This window comes from Artibeus jamaicensis, unplaced genomic scaffold, assembly GCF_021234435.1.
Source record: "Artibeus jamaicensis isolate MK-2021 breed Jamaican fruit bat unplaced genomic scaffold, CSHL_Jam_final contig_1132, whole genome shotgun sequence".
Taxonomy (NCBI): domain Eukaryota; kingdom Metazoa; phylum Chordata; class Mammalia; order Chiroptera; family Phyllostomidae; genus Artibeus; species Artibeus jamaicensis.
The window spans coordinates 690,519-705,478 of NW_026521221.1; the positions used below are offsets into that span (position 1 = coordinate 690,519).

Genomic DNA, 14,960 nt, shown 5'->3' on the forward strand with positions numbered 1-14,960 from the left:
CTTCCTGGTGGAGCAGAAAGAGGGAAGGCTGCCTAAAAACCTGGGCACTGGCCACGGGACTCCAAGGTCAGGCTGAATTCCTTCCCGATCTCGTGGGCTTCATGCCCTACACAGGGCCAGAGTCTCAAGTTAGAGGGCAGCTTGAATGGAGAAGAAATATATCCTGAGTACTGGTGGGGATGAACACTTGCTCACCTTTCAGAGGTTTTCAGGAATACCCTGGGCCTTTCTGGGCTGTCTCCTAGAAATCACAGCCAAAGTCCCTACTGGTTAGTCATTTTTCTTTTTTTTTTTTTTTTTGCAGTAGAAATCATTTGGAACCCCTGCCTTGGAGCTTCTATTAACTCAGAATAATAGAAATTTGGCAGTCAGCTAGTGTGAAATTAAATAACGGACTGCTCCTTTTTTCCTTTTCCCACTGCGTTTGTTTTTTTTTTTGGAGCTGTAAATCTGGTAACTCGCGGAGTTGGGGGAGGGGCAGCCAGGCGGAGCACCAGGTCCTGAGGCTCCGCCCCGACAGGCTGGGCTGGCGGTGCAGCCGCCTCCTGGCGCAGTGCGTGCGTTAGTTTTCTCACCTGTAAGTAGTATTCACACTACCCTCAGTTTTTAAAAAGGGGGCTGATAAACTCACTTATTTTTGGTGAGATAAACGCATGCTCTGTATAAATACAAAAGAGCATTTTCCCGGCTGGAGCAGATGGTTCGGTTGCTCGATCCTAATGCTAACATGGTTCCCCCGCTGTGAGAGGCGCTTGCCCAGGTGTGCTGAGGCCTGGGAAACCTCCACGGGCTCCGGTTTGTCCCCTGGGGTGCCCAGGACTCTAGAAGCGTTGTCCTTAGAGTCCCCTCAGATTTTGAAGGTGATAAATTAAAGGGGTCCCAGGAGAGCGAGTGTGGAACGCCCTGGTGAAGAGCATCTGAACTGGAAGAGGTGGGGCGGGGGTAGAAGCTGCAAACTGGCGGGGTCCGGAAAGGCGCGCACTTTCCGCGTGGCAAACCACTGCTGGGGCTGAAAGCTATTTGCAAGGCTGATCAGCTCCAGGTTGTATTTCAGCCGTGACAAGAGGTGCCTGGCTGAACAAATGTTACATTTCCATGAATTAATAATCTAAAAAAAAAACAGGTGAAGAAAACAGACGCACCTGCCCTCTGTTGGATTATCTGAGTATCTCACTTTGCCCCTCAGTTCCCCACCTTTTTGCAAAAACACACTGGTGCATCCTGAGAATATTTAGGAAATGTTAGCCAGTAACTGATTCCAAGTGTATCTCATTTTGATAGCATGGGCTCCTCCTTTCCTAACGAATGAGATTAAGCAGTGACTGTGCAGGGAAAATGGCACTCAGTCTGACAGACAGCACTGGGTTTTCAATGTTGCCCTCATTTACTCTCCAGGACACTTGAGGCTCTGTGGTCCACCTGACCGAACCCCAGTTTCTTCACCTGCAAAGTGGAGGTCATCATACACAGCTGTCTTAGAATTCTGAGCATGGTGGTGACGATGCACAAGTGGACCATGACGCTTACAAATGAAAAATTAGGCTCACTGTGGAGCCATACCATGTTTAATAAATGTTAGCTCTGTCCTCATATTGAATATCTTCCCAAACAGGGTGACACCCTATGGCTTGGCCCTCTTTAAGTATTATGTCTGCAATTCACCATCAGCAGATGCTAGGGAAGGAGTCAATAACCTGCTTTTATTACAATCCTTAACTCTTTGGTGTGTAGGAGTAGAACCCCTTCCCTGTCATTCATAAATCAAACACCAAGAGACCCTGAGGCATGGTGGGATCCACCTCTTAGCCCACGGTGGCAAACACGAGGCCCGAGGGCCAAATCCTGCCCTCCACCTTGTTTTATCTGGCCCAGCACCTGGTTTCTACCTGGCAGCAGCACTGAGCTCCTTGCCCTTAGTTAAGGAGTAGTTGCATTGATACAGTCCTAAAATTACATTCTGCCCTCTGAAGGCAACCACGAGGCTGATGTGGCCCCCGGTAAAAATAGACTGACAGCCCTGTGTTAGCCCGATCGGGACACGTCCCTTTGGTTCTGATCTCTGCTGAGGAATCAGCCTGCTCTGCCCAGTGAAATGTGAAGGGGGCTGGTGGTTTTGATGAAAAAAATTTCCTGTTACGAATTTAACTTGAATCATGTTGCTCTGGATTTCAAATCTCAGATCGCCTACACCAGAACCTGTAAATCTGATTCTATTTTTAAATTTTAGTCTTAAAAAGCCAGATAAGAGTGGAATTGAAAACAGTGTTCATCTGCGTCTTTTCAATGATGCGTGTTTGCTTTCCCTAAGCTTCAGAATTAACTTCGGCTTTTTCTAAATGTTATTTCAGCAGAGAAGTTGACCTGATATACAAATTTTTCCCCAGCTCGACTGAAACCCCCAAACAGTGCACTTTCCTTGGTTGTCAGGATAATCACATATAGATAAGCATGAATAAACTTCCTTTCGAGACCAAGGTGATAACCCAAACCTCTAAGCTACCGACCATCAGCATACAGTTCATTTCTCCAAAAGACTCAGTCTCCAGGCATCTGGAGTTTCATGTAATTCACCCCAGCACTGTGACCTTCTCTTTCCTCTGCAGACTCACCTGGCCACCATCTCTTTCTCCTTGTGGGAGGCATACCCGCCGCTGCCGAGGGGCTTCAGAGGGGACGACAGGAAGTAGAGGCGGTGGTTGGTGAAGTACTGGTCGACCAGTGGGAGGAGAACCTGCAAAACCCACCAGAAATTAACTTCCAGGAAGCCAGCCAAAGCCCTTCCTGTGGGTCCATTGAGAAAGTTCATTCCCAGTGAGCAAAAAGCCTCTGAACTCTGTCCTGACATTTCCAGGAAACTCGACCCAGTGATTTTCAGTTTCCAACACATTTTCCTTATGCCTGGAACCAGAAGTCATGGGGACATGGGAAAGGACAGGGCCACCAACTAAGGGCCCAAAGATATATGAGTACAGACCCAAGTCACCATTCTCAGGGGAGGCCTGTGGACACCTGCACTGAGATGCAGCCTCTGGGGCATGGCATCTCACAGGCTCTCCAGAGACTGAGCTAGCAATACTAGCCTCGTCCATTCTGTCCCTGCGACTCAGAGCAGGGCTGCCCCAGGGCCGCCTGTGCAATCAGTCCTCTGGGCTGTCTAGCAGAGACTGCCCACTAGCACCTGGATTCATTCTCCCCTTCTTTCTCTTAGCAACAGAAACCCCTGGGTTTTAGCTGGGCACAGACTAGAGGATGCATTCTAACTAATGGGATAGAACTTAAAAAAGTAGCAGCTTGCCTTCCCCTCTCCTGTCCCCCTTTCCCACAGATGTGGTACAGGTGAGCCTGTCTGGACCACACGGGCAGACACAGATCACACCTTAGGAGATGGTGGAGCATTGGAGAAGATCCTGGAACCCTGGGTGATGGCATGGAGCCGGACAGGCTGCCTGCCTCCTCCAACCACCCCCTGCCTCGGGAATATGCCACAGAAGAGAAATATGTGTCTGTCTCATTGAAGCCATGGGAGTTCTGGATATCTCTGTCGGGTCAGCTTAACTTGTGCCCTGAACTGTAAAGATCCTAAGAAGAAAGTAATTTGGTCAAGTACAAACAGTCACTTACTTTGGCAAAGAATTTGATCTCCTGGTCATGGGGAGACCTTTCCGTTTTCCCGCTGCTGACAAGGGCTTCTGCAAGGACACAAGTAACGCAAAGTTGGCCAGGTGGCCAGAGTTAAACAACAAAGACCACACGGTCCCAGAAGTTCAGAAACATGGAAGCCATTTGATTTTTACAAAGTATCTTGTATTTTACACAGTACTTTACAATTGTGCTGGTTAGTTCTTTCTTGTGTCAATTCTCTCAGCTGTTTCACTACCCTTTTCTCTATTTATTTATTTTCCCTTTCTCCACCTAATTGATGAGAAAGGAGCTTCAGAAAAGGTAAGTCATGGGCTCAGAGTCTCAAAGCAAAACAAAGGGAAAGTTAAAGTAGGACGAGCTACATGAAAAACGACAAATGGTTCAATCAAACCCAGCAGGGAAACCAAGGACTAAACCAGTGCGTGTGTGGGGGAGCCTAGGGGATTTCTTTCCCGGAACCATGGGCCCAAATGAATCACAAACAGCTGTGGTATAAAGGCCTCATTCCTTGATGAAGAAATGTAAAATTCTGTGATATCATGAGGTACTATGAGAAGCATACGGGTTTGTGACATTTTGCAATGAGACTTACCCAAGTGGGCAATAAACTCTTGAGCAGAATCAACGTATTTCAGGATCTTCTTCAGAAATTTATAGGCAAACCTCTTTTCCATGGAGGAGGCATCCAGCTCCATGTCCTTCACAGCTCTAGGTTGGAAGCGGGTAAACCCGGGAAGCAACAGAGATGATGATGTGACTTTGGCGCACCCACGGTCCTACCCACGCTGACTCTGTTTTCCACACGTGACCTGGCTCATCTGACTTCCCTTTGCCCACAGAACCCGCCTCGCTGCGCCTGCACCTGTACTACAACGATGTCTGGAAAGGCTTTTCGAAGAGATCTTCATCGTGTGATCAATGAATACTGAGCCGGGGATAAATCAGAGAAGTGAGCAGGAATCCCAGCCCCCATGAACTTACATGCTGTCGACCTCCACAGACAACGTTTAAAACAGGGTAGAAAGGATACGGAATGATAGATGCCACTAAGCTTCGTGGAAACAGGAAAACTGAAGCAGGATGACGGGCCGGGTGTGTCTGAGGTGGGGAGAGCAGCCGGCGGTGTCAAACAACACTCGGTGCTGCTCTCATCGGGAGGGGAGCGTTGGAGTAAAGGATCGAGGGAGGGAGAGGATGAGCTATAGACTCTGGGGAACGAGCTTTGCAGGCACAGGGAGAGGAGACGCAAGGGTCCCGAGGTGGGAGCATGCACGCTGCGGAAGGACTACGGCAGAGGCCGGTGTGCACGTCATGGGAGTGACCAGGCAGCCGGGGGTGGAGTGGGGCGGGGAGTAGGGGCAGGCAGTGGAGTAAGTCAGGAGGGCCCTGGGCGCCATCCTTCAAATTTTGCTTTTGCTCTGAGATGGGGAGCTATGGAAAGTTCTGCAGTGAATGACGACATGATATGATTTACGCTGTGACCGAATTACTTTAGTTACCAGGTTTGGACTTGACTATGGGGACAAGGGTTGCAACAGGGAGCACAGGTAGGAGGCTCTTTTAGCAATCATGGTGACAGCATGGAGGTGGTGAGAAGCGGTCAGATTCTAGGTATCTTAAAGGTAGAACCATAGAACTCCCTGAAGGATTGGGCACTGGTTGGGAGAATCGGAGAAGAGCCAGGAAGAATGAATGGGCTGTCACCGAGTGATGGGGAAGCGAGGATGGTGCAGGGCAGAGGTGTCGGCAGCAGGAAACCCGGAGTTCTCCTGGTGACAGGGATCTGGCTTCCTCACCTGTACCCCCAGGTGTCTGCCACAGGCCCTGGCAGGTGGTAATGGCCACTAGGACATGTTTGCTAAACTCAATGATCTTTCTCCTTTTGCCTCCTATTTCCCTGATTCTCTTTTTAGTTATAGTAAAGAACTTTTCATTTCGGTGAGCTAGTTATTTGTCAGCAAATCACAGTGTGCACTCATCTTGGTACTAAGAACAGGGTTCAAGTGACGGTGGGTGTCTTTCTCAAATGCGTCCTCGGAGGCGTCTCCCGCTGCCTGACCTTTCCCATTTGACAACATGGCGCATAAGTTTTGTTATTTTTTTCATAGGATGTACAGTAGAAATAACTGTCTAAGTTTTTATTTGGATTTCTGCTATTCAGAGGCAAAAATTTCTTTTGGGAGGAATGGCTGGACCAGAATAAAACCTCCAGCCTGTGTTCCTTCCACAAAGGACTCAGCACGCAGGGCCCTACAGAGCACAGCCCGCGGCGGCGGGCGTGGGACCAGCGAGAGAAGACCGGCTCCACTTTGCAGACGCGAGCAGCCAAGACCAGTCTCATGTAAAACGTTCACCTAGACAATTCTGACAGACGAGTCCAGATAAAACGCCTCAGGAGATCACCGTTCATCCAACGCCCCCCACTGCCTGCACCTGCATCTTCCTAGGGATCGGTTTCTTCCTTCAGAGACTGTGTGTGAGCACGGCTCACTGTTGTTACCGCATAACTTAATGAAATACCACATACACAACTAAGTTAGGGTGTCAAGAGGACTGTTGATTCTACGAGAACGAAGCTGCACATTTTGCAAAGACCTGCGATAGCAAATTTCCACACACATGGAATTTGAAGTAGGTGTGGGTGAGAAAACTGTGAAAGGAAGGGGAGGAAATGGAAATGAAACACCCAGAAGACACTGCACGCACACGGTTTTGCATGAGCCTTGATTCTGGCTTGGACGGTGCACTGTGGGTGTGGCCTGTGGTCCAGTGGAGAGGACAAGATACAAAGGAAGGCCCTGGCCCACAGCACAAGACTTGTGAACAAATGCACGTTGACAAGTTTAAAGTTAAAATGGAGTGTTTATGGTACACATGTATAATTCATCATAACTCTTTGCTGTTATTGATTTTTCTGTTAATGTTTCCTCAATTACAGTTTGCATTCGGTATTATTTTGTATTCATTTCAGGCGTACAGCAGAGGGGTTAGACAGTCAGATACTGTACAAAGTGACCCCCCCTGATGTTTTCAGTACCCACCGTGCCCTGTGCACAGTGATCACCGCATCACTGACCACTTTTCCTGTGCTGTACTTTACGTCCTTAGTGACTATTCTGTCACTGCCAATCTGTACTTCTCAATTCCTTCACCTTTTTCACCTAGTCCCCCAACCTGCCTCCCTTCTGGCCACCTTTGGTCTATTCTCTGTAGGCATGAGTCTGTTTCTGTTTCGTTTTGTTCATTTACATTGTGCTGTAATTGATTTTTAAAACTGGTATTGACTGGTTCTGTTTATGTCAGAAAAGAGGGCTTCATCCTGCAAAATAAAACTTTTCTTATTTCCCAAGACTCACCTGCTATCCTTGTTCTGATCCATTTTTTTTAACGTTTCTTTTCTTCATTATTTTTTTAGATTGTTCTTTTTTCTAACTGTTGCTGTTCAAGTACAGTTGTCTCCATTTCACCCCCACCACTCTCCTTTGCCCCACCCACCCCCGCCTCCCACCCTCAATCCTCCCCCTTTGGCTTTGTCCATGTGTCCTTCATACATGTTCCTTGACGACCCTTCCCCTTCTTTTCACAGGCAGGTAATTAAACCCCTGAAGAGGGAGAGGCCACACCTATAAGCCTGCCCAGCCCCATGGATGTCCCCTGGAAGATGACTTACCTAGAAACCACGATGCCATTCACTTGGAGGAATTTAAACAGGTCCTGTGCTTTCTCTCGGTCCCTAAACTTTTCCTTGGCGGTCAGGGTGTCATATGGTACCAAAAGAGGGTGACTGCCACCACCTGGGTCAGTAAGACGAGAGCTGACGACCTATTTGTCACTTCCTTTGCAATTCCGGGGGAAACACACCTGCTCCCCAGCTCAGCTTCCGGGGTGGGGGGTGTTGTGAACCGGGCTTACCTTTGCTCTCCAGCTCCAGCTTCTTCTTCTTGGCCCAGATGTTGTGATAGTTCTCAGCTATGACCTCCACCATTCCCTGTGTCCCCAGGGAGAGAGCCATCAGAGACCGAGCGAGAGCAGTGGGCTCCTGTCTGCCAGGCAGCTCCAGGCAGCCTCGGGGGCAAAGCTCCACCAAACGTTCATGGCAAGGCACGCGACTGTCTCCCCTCATTATTAATGAGTCTGTGCTCATGCACCTCATTAGTTTTATATCTTCCTGTACACACAGAAGACAATTTCGGATTCTGCCCTTCCTTTGTGACTTATGATCCTGGCGGTTTGATGCATTTAGGAGAAGCGCACGTTCCCAGGTGGAAATGAATTCTGGTGGCTCTCCATGTATCACGGGAGCTCAGTCTCTCCCTCCTGACCCGGGATGAGGGAGCTGGAAGTGGGGGTGAAGCGAAAGTCTAGAAGCCCTGAACGCCTTTAGCTTAGCAAGCTAAAAACAGTCTTGTCTTAGGAAAAATCACTGCCAGTAAGATTTCTTAGAATTTATGTTTATAAGATTCATTAGACAGTGACCTGGAACGGTGTACTTTACACAGAAACCTTCTCCGAAGTCAGAAGAACCGGTCTGGTGGGCTCCGTGAGGAGGAGCTGGCCCTGGCTGGGGCCTCTCGTGGCCACCAGTGCGAGTGGGGGGAGGAGCAGGCTGAATGCTCAGTTTCATCTCCTCGGTTGTGTGTCCCTAAGTCCTACAACGATTGCACATCTGCACCATCGGGGACTCGAGTGGACCCGCTGCAGGATATGCAGGTGCCCTTGTGGCTGGGGGACCTGCAGGGGCGGAAAGTGCCCCCAAGCCGGGCGTCCGTTCACAGACTTTCTCCTAGCTGTTGTTAGCTCTCTGTTGGGTTTTGGTACAGAATTTGTTTGCTCTTCCCTTTAATGAGTGATTACCTGTTATATGATGTCCCTGGCAGAAGTACAAAACCTCACTTTCTCAGATGATTGGCTAATTCCGCTGAGCCCTTCCCTGCCCAATGGGTCCCTTTTCAATTTTTTATATTTTTGTGGTGATATGTTCTAGGCATTCTTTCCCTTCTCCTTGATCTTTAAAAACAATTTAAAAAACCTTGGAGGGTAATATATTCTGCACTTGAGAGCGTTTAGAGAGCAAGTCGCCCTGTTTGGGGCTGCGGGCACTGACCTGGAGCTCTCTGGAGAGCGCCACGTTGGAGAAGTCCGGAGGGGCGGGGCTGTAGCTGTTGCCCTAGGAAGGCGAAGGCAGAGTCAGGGGCTGCCCTGACTTGCCCTATTCTTCCCAGCACCCCACTCAGCTGCTGACGATGTATCCCGAGGGGTCCCCAGGCTCATGGCTGGTGGTCCTGGCCTTTGGAACCCCAGGGAGAAGAATGTCCCCAGGCTCTCCTCCGTGGCTTAGACCGGCCCAGCGTGGGCCTCTGTCATACCTGGCTGGCCTGGGACGTGCTCCGAAGCTTCTCGTTTTCCCGTTGTTGAACGAGGGCTTCTCCTTCTTTGGTCCTCTCCACAGTCCAGCCCACAGCCAGCATGGTTTTCAGGGACTCTCTGGCTGGCCAGCGATAAATTTCCTTCTCCTGGAAGAAATTTGAGCAGAAGAGCTTTGCAGAGCGCACCTCAGCACTCTGACTGGCCGGTCTCCCTGTGGAAGTCGGGTTCCACACTGGATGGGTGGTTCTGGTTCCAGCTTCCTCTCACCAGGTCCGAATCCCCTGTGCACATCTCCCCACCCGAAACACGCAATCCGTCTTTCTGACGTTTTTAAATGTGAGGCCCTACCATCCACTGCCTCCAGAGGGAAGGAACCAGGCATCACCCACAGTTTGTGGACAACGAGGAGCAAGAACAGAGAGTGACTTTTCTTGTTGTAGTAGCTGTGTGTAAAGGACTTCGCCAGAAGGCGTCCACACAACGCTCTCCTTTGAGCCTGGGAAACAGTGTCTTAGACTGAGAATTCCCTTCAGACCTGTGCACAGTTTCACTGGTGGTCAACGTGCACACACACACACACACACACGTGTGCCATCCTGCGTGGGTGACACTAGACCCAAAGCGTACAGAGGACTGGTCACAAGGCAGGAATTCAGAGTGGGGTTGAACCCTAGTTCTTAACTGAAAAAACCCAAGGGACCTGCCCATATTTCCTTGGGGACCCTCTTCTCTCCTTCATTTTCCACGGTTGACACTTCTTTCTCTTTGAGTTTTCCCCAGCAATTCACCCTTCTCTCCACCTCAACAATCTAACAAAAGCCTTCCTAGTTCAGTTGCCAGCGAAGTACAGTGTATTTCGGCCCAGCCTGCAAGTGCTGACCAGTGCTTCTCTCTCCACCAGGCGCTCCGAGCCTCAGAACAGACCCTGTCGCTGGGCTCTTGGGAACGTCAAGGGACAGGAAGGGGCCCCAGGGGAGCTCCCGAGGGGTTTAGGGAGTCCGTGAAAGTCTCTAAGGAACGGGAGGATGAGTGTGCCCTAAATGGACATTCGGAGACAGTCCCCAAGGCAGGACGGCCAGCACAGCCGCTCAGTGCTACCCGAGGCCGGTCCCTTACCTTCTCTGTCAACGTCTTGAAAGGCCTTATCAGCGGGTGGGTCTTCACGTTTTCGTCCAGGGAAATTCCGTATTTCCATCCGTTCTGACTCTGCAGAAATGTCCTCAGTTCAAATATTCTCAGCACCCAAAGGGCCCTGCTCTGTGACCCAAACCCCGGCTTCTATTTTCACTAAACGAATGGCAATGATGGAATGTGACAGAGCTTGGAAATTGGCCTCTCCCCACGTCTACCCGACCCATGAAGGCTGTGGGGCTTCCTGCCCCTGGGTTCCGAACTCTGCTCCTTTCTCTCTCCTTGTTTTAGCTGCTGTCCCCTCCACTTACTCGCCTGTGTTTCAGTCTCACTACAGACAGAAGGATGTTTCAAAAGACCGGAGAGCAGTGCTTCTCAGGTCAGTGCGTTATGTTCACGGGCAAAGACAGAAGTCAAGGCTAAAGGCACGCGAGGGCGGGACCCCCCCAACCACTGCTTTCCTTGCCCACCAACTACACAGCAAAACTGGGGCAATGTGTGTTTCCCAGAGTCACAGCAGTTTGTGAATTTTAAGAGTCATCCAACAAACACTGTTTGAATGTCTACTAGTGCCCCTGGACTCTGCCCCAGGCATTGTGGATACAGGCAAGTGAGAGCCCCTGATCTCCATAAATAACCTCACAGCTGAAAGACTCTCCCTGGGTGATCTAATCGGAGCCCACAGTCTGTAAGAGGGCTAATCGCAAAGCAGTATGTGCAGCCCAGACCTCCCTCCCAATTTCCAAACCCCTTTAAGCTCCGCTCAGATGTTTCCAAGGCTGCCTCTGGTGTGTCCGGCACAGAGTGAGCATTTTACTCCGTTGTCTACACCACTGCCAGTTGGTATTTATAAAATCACCCCGGTCAGGGCACGCCACTGCTTTAAAACTGTCTGATTCCCAGCTGCCATCCTGGTAAAACGCAAACTCTTCCTGGCCTCTAGAGCCACAGTGAAGGCCTGGCCGACCTGCCTGGACACATCTCCTGTTCTTCTGCTGCCACCGTCCTCCCTCTGTGGACCTGCCATGCGCCCTACGGTCCCCTAGGGCCACCACGCTTGCCCTCGCCCCCCTGGATCTGCACCCGCTTCCCCAGCCCCGATCACGTTCGGCCGATGTCGCCAGCTCCAAGAAGCGCCCCTGGTCCCCACTAGCGGCTGCCCCTGGTGCTCCAGCCCTGAGCTCGGCCCGCCACAGCAGGGACGGGCTGGGCCAACGACCCACACCACCGTGGCCAGTCTATTCTGTTCCTCCCACAGGACTGTAGGGTTCTTTTATTTCTAATTAACTTATTTAAAACATTTTTCGACTACAGCTTACTTTCAGCGTTACTGCGTGTTAGTTTCAGCCCAGAGATGAGACAACCACAGACTCGCGTTCCTGCCGAGTCTCGGCCGTTCCAACATCTCCGAGTACATTCCCGGTGCACTTCCCGTTGTGACCGCTTTGTAACCCCCACTCTGCAGTCTCCGTCCCTTCGCCCCTGTGGCCCAGCCCCCGCTCCTGCTCCCCTCTGGCAATCACCAGCCCGGTCTCTGTCGGGCCGTCCGGTTCTTGGGGACGGGCACGATATTTTTTCTTGTTAGATAATTAGTGCCCTCCTGGCCATGGGGGGCCAGCCCGTTTTTCCGAAAACATGAAGCGCACAGCCCAGTGGAAGAGAGAGAGTAACCAAGCACCGCACCAGCAGATGAGCAGTCAACAGCTGGTACAAATGTGTAGCTTTGTAAACAGTACTACGTAAGCTGCTCTAAAGACACCGTGATGGAAAAGAGCAAGGTGCTAAGAGGGCCCATAGCTGAGAAGTCTGGGCAAGAGGCATCCGAGGAAATCACACCCGGACGGGGGTTTGAGGGACGAGTTGACAAGCGGTGTGTGCACACGTCCGAGTGCAGACGGGCGCCTGGCTCAGACGGAGGCGGGTCTCAGGCACCTGTAGTGGGTGTGTGTCGGGGGAAGGGAGGTGGGAGAAGAAGGGCATGTGGCTGGAGGGCAGAGGGTGAAGGGAGAGATGAGGCTAGAGATGGTACGCAGTGCCTATCAGGTCTTACTAAAGATTTTGACCTTTGTATTAAAAATAGCTAGAAGCTATTAAGGAACTTGAATGAGGAGAAGGGGCTGTAATGGAGCACGGCTGCAGGCTAGGACCACGTGTACACACTGAAACTGCCGCCGGCCCGCAGTGTGAAGAGTAGGCAGGAGACAGTGCTCAGGGGCAGAGTGCTGAGACAACCACGATCCTCCGGGCCAAAGCCACGGGGTTGGGATAGAGAGAGCTACTCAAGGCAAGAGAGACCAGGGAGGTAAATCCACAGGGCTTAGTGATGGACTGGCCATTGCTCTGGGTGCACTGGGTGCCGTTTTTCCCTGTTTCACAGGCTGACCAGCATATGTAAAGAGCGCCGAGAAAATAACAAGCTCTTGAGCGAGGTCCAGCCGACTGCTGAATCCAGCCACACCTGGCCGACCATCTGTTTCACAAACGCAGCTTCACTGGCCACAGGCGTGCATTCTCATTTACACATTGTCAGTGGCTGCTTTTGTGCTCTAATGGCAGAGAAGAGTAGCTGCAATGGAGACTGGCCACAAAGTCTACTCTCTGGTCCTTTACAGGAATGTTTTGCTAAGCCCTGCCCCTGAACAGTGAGGTATCAGCCCATTGTACAGTTATGATGATTGCTGTGATGGTTGGCTCCCACGGAAGCAGAGCTGAGCCCAGGGCAGCGCAGGGGGCTCAGCCAGGGGTGTGCGTGCGCGTGTGCCCTCCCCAGGGGGCGCTGCTGTGGGCGGCCCCCGTGGCCTTGCTGTGGCTCACTCCACGGTCCCCTGCTGCAGCTGCGGCTGAGCTCTGGCCCCAGCCTTCACTGGCTGCCCACAGGAACCCCGGTGTCTTTGGCACGTTCCTTCCACTCTGCCTGCCAGCACGAAAGGGCTGACAGAGCAATTAAACTTATTAGGCAGCCTGACCTCATGTGCCGAGGAATTTTAAACACCAGATGGACAGGCTTATTAACAGGAAGCGCCTGGGACTCCTGCCGCTGCCTGCCATGGGGAGCGGTGCGCCTTCCTTCTATAGAATAAAATCCAGTTTCCTGGCAAAACACAAGGTTAAGGCTTTCAATTTCATTTTCCCTTTTCCAGAGAGAAAAACATTTTAAAGGAAAAATGTAATAAAAGCCTCCCGCCTCCCATTGAACGTTCGCGTCACACACACACAAGTGTGTGCTCGGGGGCGAGCTCTGGGAAATGCAGTCTTGAGAAAGGTCTAAAGACCAGCAGAATCGATCATTTTCTGGAGAAATACAAAAAGCAGTAGCTCCGAGTGCAGCCGATTATTTCTGCGACCCCCTCTGACCCTGCTCGGAACTAATGAAAGCTCCTGGGTGGTGAGTCTGTCACTTGGACAGATCAGGCAGCTTTGCAGGACGGACCCTTGACTGTTCTTGGGCTGGTTTCCCCCCGATGACTGTCAGCTGGAGGGCAATGCCTACCTTTTCACAGGCCCATTTATCGTGGGAATGCTCCGCATACTTGGTGACGATGTACTCCAATTTTTCAGGCAAGGAGAAACTGAAATGAGAAAAAAAAAAAAAAAAGAAAAAACAAATTACAACCTCCTCAAGCACCTCAGCCATACGTGCCAAAAAGATGTCCAGAACCAACAGTCAGCCGCCCTTTTGGCTGGTGGTGGAAATAACCATCAGAGACAGAACCGCCAGCAGTCAAAACCGAGACATTGGATGTGGCCCGTTGGACAACCTGCAGCTGAAGCTGGACACCAGACACAGGGAACCCTCTGAGTGTAAGGCGTGGCACGGCCCCTCGGCCACAGGAGGCTCTGCGTTACAGGTGGCCTCCCTCCGGCTGCTCTGGGTTCTCTCGGCCCCTAAAGAACCACTTTGGCTCCTGGGTCAAACCTGTCTGGGCTACACACAGTGAGAGTCCCTCCATTCAAAGACACTGGCCAGTCGTCCCGTGGCTGCACTCTGGGGATGGCAGGAATGGGAAGCTAGAGGACCAAGTGTTACAAAAACAGTGGTTGTCTACTTTCTGGGGTCCAGTGACTCACACTTAAATACTAGAAATTTGGAAGTGTTGCAGTCTGGCAGCGTCGGTCCCTTCCGCTGGTCACAGCACCTCCCTTTGCCTTTAAGGAACAAATCTTGCATTGCACACGGCCCTGTGTAAACTGTCTGAGAAGGGGCCCCTGTCCCGGATGCTCAGACTCCCTTCTTGGGGAATGGGGATCTTGAGTCAGGTGAGACCAGGGTAGCAAACCCTTCAAGGGGATTCGCCCAACAGGGACGCCTGAAGGCCGTCCATTTGGCTACTGTGTCTTGGCTTCTGTCCTTGCTGAGGCCGGGTTGGTCAGCCTTTCACTAGGTTTTGATAACCACCCCTTATGCTTGCACTAAGGCCCCTTTCTGCCCAGGTGAGCCAGAGTTCGTCTCTGCGACTCATGTTACTTGCAGAACCAGACTGGTGTCAAGGTGTGGGTGAGATAAGAACCCTCAAGTTAACATGGAACTGCCCATTAGCACCCAGTTCCTAGAGTACAAGGCTGTCTGTCTCATCACGTTTATAAAAGCATCCACATTATCGCACCGTTTGGACTCCTTCAGCACACTAATATTTTCAGAGGGTGAAGGTGTCTGAAGCAGACGCCTGCCTTCTTTTCGGCCCCGACCTCTTCCTTAGAGCAGGTTCAGTTCTGTTTCTCACCATCCTCTCAACTCAGGCTCAGCCTGATGGACGGCGTGCTTACCCTTCCAAAGACGAGTCCCACACCTTACCAAAGCTGGCAGCCCCGGTACAGGGCTC

General features: G+C 51.2%; 1 protein-coding gene across 1 annotated transcript in view; it reads right to left on the minus strand.

Moving 5' to 3' along the window:
• Positions 1-14,960, minus strand: part of RYR3 (ryanodine receptor 3) — a 514,231-nt gene that overhangs the window by 83,760 nt on the left and 415,511 nt on the right. The window contains exons 52-60 of the mRNA XM_053665407.1: positions 13,631-13,709; positions 10,126-10,215; positions 9,009-9,155; positions 8,747-8,809; positions 7,555-7,630; positions 7,313-7,436; positions 4,235-4,350; positions 3,622-3,689; positions 2,610-2,731 (exon numbers count right to left, since the gene is read on the minus strand). Coding sequence (XP_053521382.1) covers positions 2,610-2,731; positions 3,622-3,689; positions 4,235-4,350; positions 7,313-7,436; positions 7,555-7,630; positions 8,747-8,809; positions 9,009-9,155; positions 10,126-10,215; positions 13,631-13,709 — 885 coding nt within the window. The remainder of the gene's footprint in view (positions 1-2,609; positions 2,732-3,621; positions 3,690-4,234; positions 4,351-7,312; positions 7,437-7,554; positions 7,631-8,746; positions 8,810-9,008; positions 9,156-10,125; positions 10,216-13,630; positions 13,710-14,960) is intronic.